Source organism: Maylandia zebra, linkage group LG3 (genome assembly GCF_041146795.1).
Source record: "Maylandia zebra isolate NMK-2024a linkage group LG3, Mzebra_GT3a, whole genome shotgun sequence".
Lineage (NCBI taxonomy): Eukaryota > Metazoa > Chordata > Actinopteri > Cichliformes > Cichlidae > Maylandia > Maylandia zebra.
This window is the reverse complement of record NC_135169.1, coordinates 2,403,537-2,421,385: the sequence shown is the minus strand read 5'-3', so window position 1 is coordinate 2,421,385 and position 17,849 is coordinate 2,403,537. Positions and strand designations below refer to the sequence as shown.

The following is a 17,849-nucleotide window of genomic DNA, read 5'->3' as shown; positions in this document are numbered from 1 at the left end:
TCTATGACATTAAGAAGGCTGCACCAGGGATGTCACTTAAGGCATTTGTCAAAATGCTGGATGAACGAACAGCCCATTTTGGAAGGGTGGGTTTCTAAATTTGCTAAGTTTAAGGAAATTGTGCAAATCAATGTTTATGATGACTGTCCTTGAATATTCTGTTGTATGTCCTCTATGTAAAAGAATGGTCGAATATCAGCTGATGCCTTCAGTAAAAGTTTCTTGGAGTGGAGTGCTGTAAAGTTTGAGGTGGACAGGATGTGCAAGGAGCCATGCTTTAGCTGCCCTGCCTGCACTCCAGACATGCTCGCCGTCTCAGTTGATGGAAACCGCAAGCTTTATCGCTTTCAATCAAATGCAAGGTACGTTATGCATTGTGGACATAAATCAAATATGGATTTGTACAAAAATGTATTTTAATGTTTCTTTTCAAACAACTGTCACTGTGTTCGTTCAGCACTTCAGAGCAGGGGAACTTTGAAGGTGTCTTCATTGAAAAAGATGAGGAAGTTGCTGAGTTTGTGAAATACATCCAGAGACACACAAATCATGTAAGATACACATATGCGTTAATCTTGTTAAAATGATGTTAATGCCGTAACCATATACACATACGTGTGTGTGCATGTGTGTGTGTGTGTGTGTGTGTGTGTGTGTGTGTAGACATATATGGATGGGTCGATATTTTTTTTATTTTTCTCTTGGTGTTGTCGTAATACTATTTACTTTACTTTATCTTAATGTTTACTTAATTTTGTCACCATGTGTATTTAAAAAAAACAACATGATTTTTATTTTGTGTTATCAGTGCTGTCCTGGGGAGATATGAGGTCTCGTGTGACTTAAGGCTAATTCAGCTAATTGTTATGCATTTGTTTTAAAAAGTTTGTCCGTGATAGGGCTTAATCATGCCATGTCTTTTATGTTAAAATCTTTGAGTGTATAGGTCCCGGGGAAAGGGTTGTGCGGATCTTCATCTTGGACTGCAGCAAAGGAGTCGTCCAAAAAGTCCACTGGGAAGTTGGATGAGGAGGGCATGGAAATAGCTGTTTGTCGCCACGGAGTCCTCTTAGCTGCATTGAACATGTTTCGAGGGGAGATCTTTGCTTACCCCCTTTTTCTCCAGAGGAAGTTGGCAGCTAGCGTCCCAGGACATATTACGTTCCTTTGCTCCGATGTGGCCTGTAAATATTTCCCCTATTTAACCAAGGTGGCTCAGCAGTGCCCTGAGCTGAGGAACCTCTTGTCAATGCGTCCTTTTCTCTCCGTCATGCATGCAAAGGCTCACACTTGGAAATGCGAGGTATACTGCAGCTTGTAGTTTTGGATTAGTTTGAGACATTTTGTTATAAGGTTGAATGAATTCAGCAGTCATGTATTGTGACCTCCTTTCTATAGATCAAATGGGGAGGTGCATTTCAGGATGGGGCCGGTTCAACAGTTGGAGAAGAGGTGGAACAAGTAAACAGTTTCCTGTCTAGGGCGGCCATCACAACGAAGTACATGTCTAAAGCAGGTATGTGTCCATGTCTGAGATTCCACTCAGTCTCCTGCTCATTAATTCTTATTTGTATACTAACTGAAATGCAGGGCGAACAGACATGCTGACCCTCCTGGCTTTGGGGTGGAACAAAAGGAAAGTGGAACAACTGGGCCGCACTTTGAGCCAGCGATATCTAAAGGTCATTTTTTTCAACACCCATTTTAATGTGTGTGGTAATGGGGGGGAAACACCAGTACTCTTTTAATGTCAACATGAATGACATTTATGAATGCATTCTTAGATCATAAGGATCCTTAGAGAACAAGTGGAGAGCCTGAATGCGACCAGAAATGAGCTGGGTGTGGATGACGACACGCTGCAGCAATGGGTGGCCGATGTGCAGAAATGGGCTGAAGGTGAGTCTTAATATAATGCACTCGTATATAACAACAGGACCCACCATGGCCTCATTAAAGAACTTAGAGTTAAGATCTTTCTGACAGTGTCAACAAACAATGAAAAATAAGCCTTGTAAAAGCAAATTTATGGCAGAGTTGTTGCGTTTCATCAAATTGGATAGAACCTGGGTTGAAATGATATCGTACTAGTTGGTTTTATAAACCTGAACACCAACATACTTGTTATCTCATGATTATCATGAGATAGCAGCACATGAAGGCTCCAGATGTCTTATAATGAATGTCATCAAGTCAGTGATCACAGAGTCCACTGTAGTTTGGTGACTGTTACTCATCCTGTATTCTGATTAATATTCCTCTCACTTAGAAAGTGATCAAACTGATGGCAGCCTTGGAGCGTTGCAGGCACGAATAGAGGAGCTTGTCGTCATCATCAGAGTGCGAACACAAAGTCTTTACAGACAAAATGGTGTCACAGTTTCTTTGAAACGGACCGTTTGATACTTAGTTTGTACAGCTTGTGCAGCTACTTTGTAAACAGAATAAAATCAGATCCAGGTTTGTTTAAGCTGGATGTGATTTGTTCTAGCAAACAAATTGATGAGTGTAGATTAAAATGTAACTATATCAGAATCAGAATCAGAAAGGGGTTTATTGCGAAATGTTGAGCAGGTTTACAACATTAGGAAATTGCTGCGGTGCTTCAGTGCAAACATACTGTCATAAATTGCAATTAAATGGACATGAAAAAATAAAAGTAGGAATAAGAATTAAAAGTGCTACGTAGAAAGATATGTGCATGAGATATACATGAGATATATACATGAGATAAGAATTAAGAGTGCTCCGTAGAAGGATATATGCATGAGATATACATGAGATATATACATGAGAATAAGAATTAAAAGTGCTGCGTAGAAAGATATATACATGAGTGCAGGTGGTGATCAGTGCCAAACATGGAATGATGCAGTGACACAGCGTAGGGTCATGTGTTAGTGGTGGGAACAGTCATATGGTTATTGTTCATGAGTCCGACAGCAGAGGGGAAGAAACTGTTCTTATGGCGAGAGGTTCTGGTGCGAATGGACCGGAGCCTCCTGCCTGAGGGGAGCAGGTCAAACAGACTGTGTCCAGGGTGAGAAGGGTCAGCTGAGATCCGAGCTGCACGCCGCAATGTCCTGGAGGTGTACAGGTCCTGCAAAGATGGGAGTCTGCAGCCAATCACCTTCTCAGCAGAGCGCACAACACGCTGCAGTCTCTGTTTGTCCCTGATAGTGGCTCCAGCGTACCACACGGTGATGGAGGAGGTGAGGATGGCTCGATGATTGCAGTGTAGAACTGCATCATCGTCCGTGTTGGCAGGTTGAATTTCTTCAGCTGCCTCAGGAAGTACATCCTCTGCTGGGCTGAGGATGTACTTCCTTCCTTCACATAATATACATCATGTGAAGGTGTGAATTTTTTATGATTATTTACAGATAGCAACAAGAGGCGACACAGAATTCGCAAGGTCATCTTAGTTGAGAAGAAACGCTTGGCGGCTGCTGTTGACGACTACAACAAGCTCGCTGAACCAACAAAGCAAATCGTATCCAGTGATGCCCTCGTGCAGACCGACGTTTGGCCCTGGCAGAGCACAAGTGAACGTAAGCTCTTGATTTATAAATATCCTTTTTAAACAAACTCCCAGTATCTGAGCAGTAGTTGAATGTTTTGTTCTTGAATCATAATATGCTGCTATGTTTTCCCATCTGATGTTGTTAAACTGTAGCTGCTGCTGACCTCCGGACAAAGAGAAAGGTCTTTGAGAAGGTGATGGCTGTGAGGCGCCTGAGAGAGGAGGAGATGATCCTTTGCAGGGAGATGCGGCATCACTGGACAGTGTTGCGAATGCGTTCTGTGGTGTTGGGGACAATCTCCTCAGACTGTAAGCACTTTATTTATTTATTAATTTTTTGATGAATCGATTGAAAATAAGAGCAGATGCTAAAGTCTTACCGGATCTTTTACCTATATCTAGATTGCTAGCTAACACTGCCTTCCCCCTTTTAAAAAAATGTTTAATTACAGCATCCTAATTCCTTGTGTTTATGAGGTGAGGTTTTTTTTTGTTTTTGTTTTTTTTTACTTTTCTCATATTTATTTGTTTTGTTCTTTTTACAGCCTCCTTTGTTGGCATGTCGGAGGATGCACAGAAGGGACTCTGTAGCCTGGTTTTAAAAAAACAAAGTGAACTGAAAGCTGAAATGCTCAAAGTAAAGGACGTGTACAAGAGAATCCTCAGCCACCAACCACTCCTGGAAATGGACTCGGAGGAGGACATTCCAGACGATGCCACTGAGAGTGATTTGAGCACTTCTGATGAAGACTGATTGTGTCATCATTGATGTTATGTTTGGTAAAATAAAAAGTTAATCACATCTCTGTTCAATGTGATTTTTCAACAGACATTTTACATTTTGAGAAGTAAAATGGAATTTCCTTGGTGCAGTTGTTTACCCTGAATCATTATTTCCCATCTAATTTAATGACTAGTGTACATGTTCAGATATAACATAATTCTTATAACATAATTTAATTCATGGGATGCTTTCTGGACTGCTCAAATTATCACAAAATTTAAAAGCACCAGGCAGCACACTCACAAGTAAATTTTTTGTTCAGTGTTTTGTCGAAGAAATCAACAAGTACAATTGAGATGTTTGCTGTAGTGATGTGTTTGTTAAGAAGCATGCCAGCACACTGGTGAACTGACAGTCCCAGAATGCACCCGAGCCATTGACTCACCCCAGAGCAAATGAAATTGCTTATCTAGAAAGACAACCGTCATCAAAGAAGAAGTAAAAGAGTAGGAAACAAATGGTAAGGGAAGGTACTGTGGGGTAGGAAAGAAAGGCCAGAGCTGTGCAAAATGACCTCCAGCAGGCCACAAATGTGCACGTCTGCTCAAACGGTCAGAAATGGACTCCATGAGGGTGGTATGAGGGCCCGACGTCCACAGGTGGGGTTGTGCTTACAGCCCAACACCGTGCCAGATGTTTGGCATTTGCCAGACAACACAAAGATTGGCAACTTTGCCACTGGAGCCCTGTCCTCCTCACAGATGAAAGCAGGTTCACACTGAGCACTTGTGACAGTCTGGAGATGCCGTGGAGAACCTTCTGCTTCCTGCAACATCCTCCAGCATGAGTTTGGCAGTGGGTCAGTTTTGGTGTGGGGTGGCATTTCTTTGGGGAGCTGCACAGCCCTCCATGTGTTCGGCAGAGGTAGCCTGACTGCCATTAGGTACTGAGATGAGATCCTCAGACCCCTTGTGAGACCATATGCTGGTGCGGTTGGCCCCGGGTTCCTCCTAATGCAAGACAATCCTAGACCTCATGTCGCTGGAGTGTGTCAGCAGTTCCTGCAAGACGAAGGCATTGATGCTGTGGACTGGCCCGCCCATTCCCCAGACCTGAATCCAATTGAGGACATCTGGGACATCATGTCTCGCTCCATCCACCAACTGCACCACAAAATGTCCAGGAGTGGGCAGATGCTTTAGTCCTGGAGTCTGGGAGGAGATCCATCAGGAGAGCATCTGCCACTTCATCAGGAGCATGCCCAGGTGTTGTAGGGAGGTCATACAGGCATATGGAGGCCACACAGACTAGTGAGCCTCATTTTGACATGTTTTGAGGACATTACATAAAACCAGATTAATGATTCTGTATTGCATTGATCAAGGAACCAACCCAATAGGAGCTAAAGGAATCCTCTTGACATTACTTCACTCAGTAAGTTTATACTATGTTTAATGTGCATTTTCTTCATCAGTCTAGAACATAACATGTTAGCGCTCCCTGGTCCTTTTTGGAGACAGATCCTGAGACAGCAGGCAGCTATGGAGAACTCGTGTCAGCTGTGGTAATTAAGGAATACTTTGATTTAATATTGATTTCATGACAACTATCCTCAGGCACATATTCCTGGATATATATAATGACATAAGTAAACTCCCATTTTAGAATCATTGCCTTCTTTGATCTGACTTATTGCCTCAGACTTTGGCCCTGTGTCCCCAAAAGTATAGAAAATCCATGACACTGAGTAAGAGGCCTTTATCATGTTATAAGTGAGAGAGTTTGGTGTAACAGTGGTTGAACATGCCAAATCAATCCACAACATACTGCCATTCCCCAGCTGTAACCTGCATATGCATCAAACCAAAATCCAGTATCATAGCCACATGATAGACATAAAGATGAGGTTAAAAGGGTTGTCTCATTTTGCCAGATAGCTTCATCCCAAAAAAGATCAACATTCTTCAAAAACAAAAGTTTGTGAATATTTGCTTTTTTGCCAGGCCTAAACCAACCTGTTAAACTTATCAAATTATTGTCATAGATACGAACCTATTGATTGAAACAGAATAATCCATTGAAGCCTCCATCATCATCCACAATCACTGTTACTGTTCAGATTATTTTATCTCTGTTTTCCTCTAGAATGTTTTGAAAATCAGCATTTGCTGTAAAACTATGAGATGTCGAGTGCAGGGAAGATATTATTGATCGATCAGATTTATGTATGTTTTAGGTACTTAAGCCACAATTAGAGAGTGAAACAGAGACTGACACTGGTTGAAATGTATAGTAAATATTTTATTTTGAACTTTTATGCTGAACTACAAGCTGTGAACTGTGCGATCTCTGCGACCTGTGGTGCCTGGTTTACTGTGTGTAAAACTGCGCAGGTTCCCATGTGTCATCCCACACTTTGCCACTGTCAGGAGAAAAACATAACAAACAACAACGACAACCACACACAAAATAGGACAATTTAGGTTGTGACATATGACAATTTTTTAGGATGAAATATCTTCTATATTCATGTCATGCTTTATACGCCTTCATTGTAATATAAATTAATCAAATCAAGTCAGAGAGTATTAATATATGTAGTAGATGTCAAGCAGGACCACAGCAGCAGCCACGATCCATTGGAACCTGCTGGATGAGAGAGCACAGAAACTCCAGGGAAGAAGTTTAGTTAGTAACATGCATGAACTGCATTACTGAGACATGTATGTTTACAGATGGTGATGAGGAAGAGGGGGAGAGTTTTCAGTAAAAGGAGACGTGACTGCATCTTCAACCAATACTGAGCCTGCATAACCCTGAAAGAGACAGAGAAAGAAGGGGGGGGGGGGGGGGGGGGGACACTAACCCCCAGCAGTCTGGTCCTATTACAGCATAACTAAGGGCTGAGCTGAACCAGCCCTAACTATAAGCTCTATAAATAAGTAAAGTCTTATGCCTACTCTTAAAAGTGTTGACCATGTCCACCTCCAAAACTCATAATGGACTTTGGAGGTGGACAGCTATCAAGCTCCTCACAGAAGAAGACAATTTACTTTAGTCCAAATACATGAATTCAAATTGAGTTGATAACTATTTATCAACAATATGAATGTCTGTTCCCGTCCAACAAAGTTGTTACTACATACCATGTTGAGCAAGGCTTCCACTTGACTTTAACTTCTTCTTTTTCCTGAAAAACATGATATAAACAAACAATTAATTAAGAAAGACATGCAAGTTGCATACAAAAAGGAGCTTATAAACATTTGTGTACTATTGAATGGCTCAATATATTATACAATTAGTTTACAAAAACATAAGAACCACTACAATGCTTGTACTGCCAGCATCGAGTGCATGTCAGCAAAGCAACACTGCTTACATTGTGGCTCACAAGCAAAACTAACTGAAGCAGATGTTACTGAATGGGAAGGAGCACCTCCACATCAATCACTCCTTCTGAGCATGATGTCAGGAGGACTTTAAAGAACGTAAACATCAGGAAGGCAGCACGACCAGGTCGTATCAGGTGGTCTGTTCTTATTTAATGTCCTATTTGGAGTGAAATCCTGACTCAGTGGCTGAATTAGTGTAGATTCATCAAATACAAAAGCTTATGGATATTCAGTCAGGCACAGTTCAAATCCGGGAAGTCCAAAGATGCAAACAAATCTGCACAACAGCAGGCTAAATTACTTACATTTACAACTCTCCTGTCTACTATCTCTTCATATTTGAAAATCTTCTGTGTGCGGTGTTTTCGGCATTCTGAAAAATAACAAATGAAATATTTACATGAGTTCTGTAAAACTGGAAAAAATGCAAAAATTAAGAAAAAGAAATCTTAACAAACTTAACGAACCTGTCATGTGTTTCGTACATTTACAATACCATAACGTCTAACCTTTCCTTGTCATTTTTGTGTTTGGGACATCCGAGGTGTACACCGTAGAAATTGAGGGAGATGCAGGATGTGGAGATGGAGAGGAGGATGCAGGAGAAAGCAGAGATGAAGAGGAGGATGCAGGAGGAAGCAGAGACAGAGAGGAATGTGCAGGAGGAAGCAGAGATGAAAAGGAGGATGCAGGAGGAAGCAGAGATGGAGAGGAGGATGCAGGAGGAAGCAGAGATGAAGAGGAGGATGCAGGAGGAAGCAGAGACAGAGAGGAATATGCAGGAGGAAGCAGAGATGAAGAGGAGGATGCAGGAGGAAGCAGAGATGAAGAGGAGGATGCAGGAGGAAGCAGAGATGGAGAGGAGGATGCAGGAGGAAGCAGAGATGGAGAGGAGGATGCAGGAGGAAGCAGAGATGGAGAGGAGGATGCAGGAGGAAGCAGAGATGAAGAGGAGGATGCAGGAGGAAGCAGAGATGGAGAGGAGGATGCAGGAGGAAGCAGAGATGAAGAGGAGGATGCAGGAGGCTGACAGAGGGAAGATGTTGGTACAGGCTCTAAATGAAGAATAAATTCCTGGTTTAGAGCCTCTGGGTCTGGGACTGGTCTAGCATCGACACTGTCAGCAGAGGATGGTCCAGCTGCTGGTGTAGAACTTTTAGCAGGAGGTGAAGCTTGTAATTCTGAAAAATTTTAAATATTAAACATTCATTAAAATGGGTTGAAAAAATGTACAGTACACATAAACACATAATAAGTAGTGATTTGCATGTTTTCAGTTAAGTTTTTACTAAAGATACAACTGGTAAATATTGGCATCAAATAAGTCATCTCACACACTCACTGACCCAAATCATTCAGTACAAGTGCCCTCTAGGGTAGTGTGACATCTGTAGTGCTTTTCTACATTGTACATTAATAAATTAATGAGTGTGACTATAAATCCAGATAGATAATGACTTTTTCCTCTGATGACACTACTTTCCTGACTTTGTAGTGAATAACATTTGACACTTCAAGCTAGTACTGTGACTTAGGAGTTTTGTACAATGGTGATGCTAACTACCTCAGGGAGGTAATCAGGTAACCTCTTAAGAAGTATATAAGTTATTTAAGAATCTTGGTGTTCATATTGGTAACATTATAACATTTGTTATACTAGAAAGTCTCGAAGAGAATTATGAGGTCTGGTTTTTGTGAAGATTTTTAAAATTACATTTGTATATACATGAGTGTGAAAGACCATACTATACACACACACACACATAGAAAATTGTTCAGGTGGGTAACACCAGAGGTTCAGTATGGCTAGCTTTGGTGATGTGACCGACACATGGGGAGGTAATAAGGCAGATATAACACTATTTTCATGTTAGCAACAGGACATGTAGGGCAGCTGTCACCTCACAGCAAGAAGGTTACTGGTCTGAACCTTGGCTGAATAATAGAATAGAACAGAATAGAGTAGAGTAGAATAGAATAGCTGGTGACTGTTAACTATCCTCATCCTCACCATCTTGTTTGTCTCTATGTACCCCGTGATGATCTGCCTTCTTATCTAGGGTGTACCATGAGTATCACCCAAAGACAGCTAGGATAGGCTACCTGATAAGGACACCTGGTTACAGATAATGGACAAAGCATATCTTACTTCTCAGAAGGTGTTCATAAAGCTTCCTCATCTTCATGAGGATGTCACGTGCAGCACCTTCCGCTGGTTCGATCTGAGTGATCACGTCCCCTACTATACGGCCCTTACGGTCAAACTGTCCAAGAAACAGAATTGGTTGGTAGCCCAGGGCATGTAGCTTTGAAACCTGCAAAAACAACAAAGAAAAACATGCAGCCAGTCTTTCATGTAAGCAAATTGATGTATAACAAACCTTTAAGTTTCACATCTTTGTTGTTTTATTGTTGTCGATAGTTAAAAAGTATTTATGGTGACCAAACCTGTAAATGTATGATAAAATCCATCTTGAAATGTTTTGTCTCTCAGTTAATAGCCGATTAAATTAAAAATCAGAAGTAGCTTAAATAAAAATAGTTTTTAACAAGTTTTTTCTAGTTGGATGTCTTTAGTGTGATGATGTTATTCTGATGTGAATAACTTTTTTATTTATGCTCTTTTATAAATTAATATTTTATGTGTATATACATGTCTTGTTAGTTTCTTACTTCATGATATACAAGAAAACATTGACAACTGTGATTAATAAAGAATTGTCTACCAGACCAACCACTTATTAGATCAGAACATTTAAACTTACTGACAACTGGGCTGAATTAACCACCCTGCTCGCATTTCTGTTTTTTTTAACAGAGGCAGCCCAGTTACTGTTTTTAAACTGTTCTTGTTTTTTTTTCAATCCCTCCTTTAGGTTCAGGCTGCCCAGGCATCCACTGCATGTCTTCCTGTTGCAGGTGTTTGGGGCCTGACAGGAAGGGCATGGTTTGGTTTTTGGCTTTGTCATTTCTGCAAATGAAAATGGAACATGTAGGGATTATTTCAGGTCTGTTTTGGTGAAACGATTACAAAAATAATTTATGACCAAAGAAATAACTTATATTACGAGGCAGTATTACACCATATTTAGAAAAAAAATCAATTACGAGATTAAAGTCGTTAATATTGAGTTAATTACGTGAATAGGGTTAAAAAAACCTGAATTGATTACAGAAAAGATACATTGCTAAAATAGAGCAGTACTAACATTAGCTGGGTGGCCAAGCAAGTGTCTTACACATGAGAATAGATCACAAAAAAAATTAAATAAACTTTCGCAGAAGTAGTTCTCTTGGTACACAGACTGCTCTGTGAAAACATTTCAAGTTTAATATCAGTTTAATATCACTGAAATTTTTAAGTGACTTAAAAAGGAAAAAAAAAAAAAAAGTATCACTGAAATTAATATTTCAGTGAACATGCAAATTACCCACAGTTTATCACAACTTACTTAGCTAGGATCTGCCTCGTGTCCAGTCGAAAACTTCGATGCAGGACCGTGAGTTGAAAGATACATTTACTACGACTCCCAAGATGCATTGCAGTAAAAACCATCCAATCGCCTTGCTTAAGATCTGTTGACGTGTCGCTAAAGGCGCGCTGTAGATAAATATTGCAATTTGTAAAAAATAAAATATTAAAATTTGCAATTTTTAATTACATAATTAAACACTGGGCCAGTTTAATTTCGTATTATCGCTGGTTATTATTTTAGAGTAAATAAAGGAATAACGGGTAGCACCAAGCTGTTGTTATCTTCATTTCCATAGCGACGGCGGTTGAGGATTATGGGTAGTGTGCAGTTACGGGATTAGTGCGTCTGCGTAAATTGGTCTGATTGGTTGGAGCCGAGCGCATCCAAAACTAACAGGAGTGGTGAATGAATCTATAAATGTGTTTTACGTGTGAAATGAAAATAATAAACCTAACAAAGGATTATGTACGTTAAATCTGCGCACTTTCAGATCGTGAATCAGTTTGGAAAACACTGTGTGATGGCCACAACATGAAGCGATTTTATTGTTGAATTATCAGTGATACTTTCACGTGTTTTTGTTGAGAAATGTTAACGATGTCATTACAAGAAAGCATTAAATAAGGGAGAAAAACCCGTTGGCGGAGAGGGTCCCCGGTTCTCCAGTTAGATTGTGCTTCACAGCGTCATGTTTCGCCGTGACGGGGTTATTATTGGAGTAAATGGATGGCTGGCGCCTCTGCTCGAAGCGTCTCTGATCGCCGTGAGCGGGTTCATATTGGAATGAATTGACAACCCACAGCGTCACATAAAAACGTGGAAGGGTACCTTAGGCGTCAGCATGAGAAGTTAAGGGACGTGACAAATCGTCATTATTTTACGCGTCGGGAGTGAGAACGGGTTGGTATGTTGTAATCGCACTGGACAATTAGTGATACAAAACAACTGTTTTCTCCTGTGAATAAAAGTATATGTTTTTGTCAATGTACCATGGTAATAACAGAAGCGAAACGTAATATTGTGTCAGGAAAATTCACTATTTATACACAATAAACAAAGGAGCATAGCGCCACAATTTCTGTTCAGCGCCAGACTTGCTTGTAACCTATATCACCAGTTATGTTAAGAAAAATGACGCATTAACTACAACAAAACTCTGACCTTTGTGGGAATGCTTGGAGCAGACTAACATGTGAGCTGGAGTGTTCGGGGACGTTATATTTGGTATATCCAGACCATCCGTCAGCTCTTACTTCGGAAACATGGCTTAAAAATGTCTCTTCAACGATGTAATCCGATAAAAAGAAACGATCTCTCTACCCGTCGGCTTCCCGTGGCTGTCATGCGACCGACTATTGAAGTTAATAATACAGCAGCTTCTTGCCATTTTTTGTGTTTCTTTTTATTGCTGTGTAACTGAGTTCAATTGAAAGCCTGCGTGCGCTAGTACCTCTTGCCACAAGTTCCCAGAATCATTTGCGGTTTAACCCTGAATGACGTCAAATTTTCAATCTTTATCCTGGTAGGCCGGTCTATAGTCAAAATGCCCGGGCCAATTTTTTGTCCCAGTCCAGCCTTGATTGTGTGTGACGTCTTCTTTTGCGCATGCGGGCCGCTTTGAGGGTTCACACTAGAGCGCGTTTGCTGTTGCATTTTATTTATAGTGTGAACAAGCAGACAAAAAAATCAGATTTGATCAAAAAATCAGAATTAAGCATTAAGACCTGCAGTGTGAACGTAGCCTAATTATTTTCTCCTCTCTCTCTGTGAGCGCTGAGTCCAGTGTCAGCTTCAGAAATATTCCCCTCTGAAACCCCTTGGTGTGAGGAACTTGTTTAAAATAAAACTGCTCTTCTCTCTGGGCTGAACCTTGACAGTTTTAGACAGCTTAATTTAACCGCAGCTATTTTATCTCTCACATGAAACTTTGAAATCACTTATCAACCAAACAGATCATGCAAAAACAAGAACAGAGAGAGGAAAAAAAATGGTTTCAGACAAACACACACACACACACACACACATGCGCACGCAGCAAAAATCATTACAGGACCAGTTGGACTAGAAAGCTGAAAGACACATACTTACTAATCACTCAGAACTGCTGAGGACCCAGTTCGCTCACAGATTTCAAAAGCCTTAGTGATTATTATCCAGCATTAGTATCTGAACCTGGAATCATTTCTATGGAAACTGAATTTTATGTAAACGTTAAATTTAATCTGATGCAATCAGGTTTAAACTCACGTTCTGTTATTCACTGAAAATACAGACATTTAGAACAAACTAAGACCATCTGTGGTAGAGGAAATGTCTGCTGTGACTGCATCACTCTGCTCAGCTTTGTTGTTATTCAGCCTCTGCATGTTTACCTCTGCAGGTGAGTTTTACCTGTCAGGAGATAAATGCCATTTCAATGATAGATAAAGACAAAGAAATTGAGTAGGATTATTTCATATTCATTCCGTTTGTCTGTGTGTGTGCAGGCAACATGAGCCTGCACACATTAATTTTGTGATAAGTTTATTGAAAATTCTCTGTGTGTAAGTACAGTTTAGTGCTGTCTGATCATCACTCTGATTGACTGCTGTAGAAGTGAACAGTGTTACTTTGACCTTTAACCTCGCTGCGCTGTGTTGTTTCCTCTTTTTCAGATCACAAAATCATCACAGCTGAGTCTGGACAGGACGTCACTCTGACATGTCAAGCTCAAGTTCACATCGTCATAGTTGTAGAGTGGAGCAGAACTGACCTGGAAGATGAAGAACTTGTCCTTTTATATCAGCATGGATGACTTGTTCCAGATTACCAGCATCCATCTTTTGAGAACCAGGTGGATCTGAAGGACAGACAGATAGCTGATGGAGACGTGTCTTTGATTCTGAAGTGAAGAATGTGAGACAAGATGATGCTGGAACATACGAGTGTCATGTCATCAAGAGAGCTGGAAAACCTTTGAAGCTCATCAATCTGAAAGTTGGTTCTCCAAGTGAGTGAGGAGTGTTCAGTGTGTTTGAGATCTTCGGCTCTTTTAGCTGCGCTGCCTTATTGCTCCTAAATAGCTCTGTTTTCACAATCACTGAGATCCTTCTATTTTAGCCCAGCTGTGAATGATCTGTATTGGTAGTGTCCCGATTCGAAATATTGAGGCAAGGAACAAACCAACACTGGCCCAGAAGAGTTCAGTCAAATGATGATTTAATGAGTACATGTGTGGGAAGATGTACACTGCAACTCATCAGCATAGATCTTCTCCAAACAACTCAATTCAACTCAATTGTAAGCGTGAATGCTGTTTTAACCTTCCATTGCTCCAAATCACGTTACACAATAGATTGTGAAGACATCGCGCTTCACAAAGCTTGAAACCTTCAATAGACTGAGAATCAACTCTTATGAGCACAACTACTGATGTGACGTTCTGTATCGAGGCTTCGAAGCTTGTGTCGAGTAATGGAGGGGGCGTTTCCGCGATGCGCGTATCGAGGCTTGCTTCACTTATGGGAGGAGCTGAAAATGATGACGTCCGAAGCCTCGCTGCCCGGCTGTACCACGTGACTGGTTCATGAAGTGGTTCGAACTTTGCCGCGAGATATGACAGCGATATAAACCCCTCAGACTTCATTCAAAATGTAGGTGTTTGATGGAGAGTTGCAGTTAGTGAGAGTTTGGAGACAGTTTGGAGGTTCATGAGAGTGAGGAGAGAAAGTCTGGAGAGAATGGAGCCAGCTAAGAAGAGGAGGATGTCCTCCCCTGTGTGGGAACATTTTGATCTTATTCCTCCCAACAAGGTATGTAAATTTCTACAGAAGATGTATTTTCATAATACTGATGGTGCAATACAATTTATGTTAAGCGGCTTTACTTTTGTACAAGGTGAAGTGTTTGCTATGTGCCAGGGAGCTGGGATATAACAACAACACCTCATCCATGCTTAGGCACTACAGAGCTTTGCATGAGAATAAGGAGAACACAGATTGTGGAGCAAGACCAGGTGAGCCATCAAATGCAATGATAATATAGGATGCAGTAATGTTACTAAATGATATAACAATATTATACAGCTATTATAAGTTACGTGTGTGATATTTATATTTGTGCTTTATCTTTATTGTCTTTCCTCAGGAGAACAATCTCAAATAGATGAAGACCTGGTTAGCATGGTGATTGAGGACTCCCAGCCATTTAGCATTGTGGAGGACAAAGGAGTCAAAAGATTTGTTAAATCATTAAATCCTAGCTACGTTCTCCCCAATAAAGGTTATAAAAGCAGTGAAAATTTAGTTTTTACAGAATAAAATGTGAACAGGCAAGACTGAGGCTCAAAGCCTCAGTGTGTAGCTGTCCATACCTCAACGTTACAAAAGCACAACTACTGTCCACACCCCAACCACACCTCACCTCACAGTAAATGATCATTTCCATTTTAAGCATTTCCAAATAATCATTTTCCATACTGCAAGTATAAATATACACAGTGTACTGCCATCACTACAATATACATGTTTTACACACTCCTTTTGTTGTTGACATTTACAGGCTGTGTGCAAAATGCCACACTCTTCAAATTCATGCCAACTAATATTTTTATGTCCAGTAGATGTCCTACTAGAGCAAATGAAGCTTTAAGAAGCTTTGCGCTGGGATGAACCAATTGGATGAAACGCTTCAGTGCTTCATGAAGCTTCATCTGCCGATCACTAAGCACAATATGCAAATGTGTGTATACAATGATTATGGCTGCACATGCAATAAAAATGTTAATCTGATGCCAGTAGCTGTGATAAACAGTTTAATGCAATTTAATGATAAAGTTATATCAGAATCAGAATCAGAATCATAATCGTGTTTATTGGCCAAGTATATGTGCAGACACATACAGTGAATTTGGTTCCGGTAGATGGTGGCTCTCAAGCACAGCAATGTAAATCTCACACACACACACACACACACACACACACACACACACACACACACACACACACACACACACACACACACACACGTGTCTATATATACACATTACACATACATACACAAAGCTGTGTAAACCAACTATAAATAACGAATCTAAACTTATATACATAAAATACAGAAATGAATGAGGTGGAATGAATACTACAAAATGTACATAAGGTGCAGCTGCAGTCTGGCAGTGGGAGCAGTGTGACAGGTCAACTGTTAAGAAGGGAGATGGCGAGGGGAAAGAAACTGTTCCTGTGTCGGGTGGTCCTGGTCTGCAGGCTTCTGTACCGTCTGCCAGAGGGCAGCAGATCAAAAAGTCTGTGTGCAGGGTGTGAGGAGTCTGTGATAATTTTCCCTGCCCGTTTCCTGGTTCTTGAGAGGTACAGATCCTGGATGGAGGGCAGGGGGGCGCTGATGATCCTTTCTGCTGCCCGTACAGTCCGCTGCAGTCTGCTCCTGTCCTGTTTAGTGGCTGCTCCATACCAGACTGTGATGGAGGAGCACAGGACAGACTCAATGACCACAGTGTAGAACTGGATCAGCAGCTCCTGTGGAAGACTGTACTTCCCCAGTTGTCTCAGGAAGTACATCCTCTGCTGGGTCTTTTTGAGGATGGAGTTGATGTTGGTCTCCCACTTCAGGTCCTGGGAGATGGTTGTACCCAGGAACTTGAAGGTCTTCACAGTTGACACAGGGCTGTCTGATATGGTGAGGGGGAGCAGAGTTGAGGGATGTCTCCTGAAGTCCACTGTCATCTCTACAGTCTTAAGAGTGTTCAGCTCCAGATTGTGCTGACTGCACCAGAGTACCAGCCGCTCAACTTCCTGCCGGTATGCAGACTCATCACCATCCTGAATGAGGCCAATGACAGTGGTGTCATCTGCAAACTTTAGGAGTTTGACAGCCGAGTTCTTGGAGGTGCAGTCGTTAGTGTAGAGGGAGAACAGTAGTGGTGAGAGGACACATCCTTGAGGGGCACCAATATTGAGGGACCGGGTTTCAGAGGTGATCTCCCCCAGCCTCACTTGTTGCTTTCTGTCTGTCAGGAAGCTGGTGATCCACTGACAGGTAGCTGGTGACACGCTGAGCTGGGAGAGTTTGGAGGAAAGAAGTTCAGGCACAATGGTGTTAAAAGCCGAACTAAAGTCCACAAACAGGACCCTGGCATAAGTTCCCGGACGGTCAAGGTGTTGCAGGATGTAATGCAGCCCCATGTTCACTGCATCATCCACCGACCTGTTTGCCCGGTAGGCAAACTGCAGAGGGTCCAGCTGGTGGCCTGTAATGTCTTTCAGATGGGCTAACACCAGTCGTTCGAAGGATTTCATGACCACAGACGTCAAGACGACAGGTCTGTAGTCATTCAGTCCTGTGATGGTGGGTTTCTTGGGAACAGGGATGATGGTGGAGCGTTTGAAGCAGGAGGGAACTTCACACAGCTCCAGGGATCTGTTGAAGATGCGAGTAAAGATGGGAGCCAGCTGTTCAGCACAGGTTTTGAAGCAGGAGGGTGAGACGCCGTCTGGTCCGGGGGCTTTCCTGGGCTTCTGTTTCTGGAATAGTCGGCTCACATCCTGAGTGTGTATTCTGAGTTTCAGGGAGGAGGAAAGGGGGGTGAGAGGTGTGGTGGAGGTCGTTGAGTCTGGATTGGAGAGGGTGGTGGTGTTCCTGCTTTGCTGCGTTAGTCCACTTCTTCACAGTTTTGACTACAGGCTTGGCACGTTTGAGTTTTTGCCTATAAACTGGAATAAGATGGACCATGCAAT

General features: G+C 41.6%; 3 protein-coding genes across 4 annotated transcripts; 2 read left to right on the top strand and 1 right to left on the bottom strand.

The window, feature by feature from the left end:
- Positions 1 to 189: 189 nt before the first annotated feature.
- Positions 190 to 3,545, top strand: LOC143412334 (uncharacterized). Of its 2 annotated transcripts, XR_013097160.1 has the most exons (8): positions 190 to 362; positions 458 to 551; positions 947 to 1,303; positions 1,399 to 1,516; positions 1,591 to 1,682; positions 1,785 to 1,899; positions 2,270 to 3,212; positions 3,384 to 3,545. XR_013097160.1 is itself a non-coding variant. In XM_076882592.1 (7 exons), exons 1-7 carry the CDS (start codon positions 259 to 261, stop codon positions 2,401 to 2,403), a joined length of 1,014 nt encoding a protein of 337 aa, XP_076738707.1. In that variant the 5' UTR covers positions 190 to 258; the 3' UTR covers positions 2,404 to 3,545. The 2 variants fall into 2 exon arrangements, 1 of the variants encoding a protein (XP_076738707.1); XM_076882592.1 differs by having other exon boundaries at positions 2,270 to 3,545.
- On the top strand, positions 3,545 to 4,325 carry LOC112432446 (uncharacterized). Its single transcript, XM_024801010.2, has 3 exons — positions 3,545 to 3,551; positions 3,677 to 3,832; positions 4,069 to 4,325. Exons 2-3 carry the CDS (start codon positions 3,721 to 3,723, stop codon positions 4,275 to 4,277), a joined length of 321 nt encoding a protein of 106 aa, XP_024656778.2. The 5' UTR covers positions 3,545 to 3,551; positions 3,677 to 3,720; the 3' UTR covers positions 4,278 to 4,325.
- Positions 4,326 to 6,553: 2,228 nt separating this feature from the next.
- Positions 6,554 to 11,132, bottom strand: LOC143416917 (uncharacterized). The gene is made up of 6 exons (XM_076882591.1): positions 11,095 to 11,132; positions 10,408 to 10,613; positions 9,792 to 9,957; positions 7,948 to 8,823; positions 7,394 to 7,437; positions 6,554 to 6,669 (listed from the first exon to the last, which is right to left on the bottom strand). The coding sequence occupies exons 2-4, from the start codon at positions 10,609 to 10,611 to the stop codon at positions 8,147 to 8,149; spliced, it is 1,047 nt and encodes a 348-aa protein (XP_076738706.1). The 5' UTR covers positions 10,612 to 10,613; positions 11,095 to 11,132; the 3' UTR covers positions 6,554 to 6,669; positions 7,394 to 7,437; positions 7,948 to 8,146.
- Between the last annotated feature and the right edge of the window lie 6,717 nt (positions 11,133 to 17,849).

Bases quoted from the DNA above. Each gene is read 5' to 3' on its own strand.
- LOC143412334 (XM_076882592.1), top strand. From the start codon at position 259: ATGTGCAAGGAGCCATGCTTTAGCTGCCCTGCCTGCACTCCAGACATG. The intron at 552-946 runs GTAAGATACACA...TTGAGTGTATAG, and splicing joins TCCAGAGACACACAAATCAT to GTCCCGGGGAAAGGGTTGTG. The intron at 1,304-1,398 runs GTATACTGCAGC...TCCTTTCTATAG, and splicing joins CTCACACTTGGAAATGCGAG to ATCAAATGGGGAGGTGCATT.
- LOC112432446 (XM_024801010.2), top strand. From the start codon at position 3,721: ATGGCTGTGAGGCGCCTGAGAGAGGAGGAGATGATCCTTTGCAGGGAG. The intron at 3,833-4,068 runs GTAAGCACTTTA...TTCTTTTTACAG, and splicing joins GGGGACAATCTCCTCAGACT to CCTCCTTTGTTGGCATGTCG.
- LOC143416917 (XM_076882591.1), bottom strand. From the start codon at position 10,611: ATGACAAAGCCAAAAACCAAACCATGCCCTTCCTGTCAGGCCCCAAAC. The intron at 9,958-10,407 runs GTAAGTTTAAAT...TTGTTTTTGCAG, and splicing joins TTAATTCAGCCCAGTTGTCA to GTTTCAAAGCTACATGCCCT. The intron at 8,824-9,791 runs GTAAGATATGCT...AAAATTTTTCAG, and splicing joins TTATGAACACCTTCTGAGAA to AATTACAAGCTTCACCTCCT.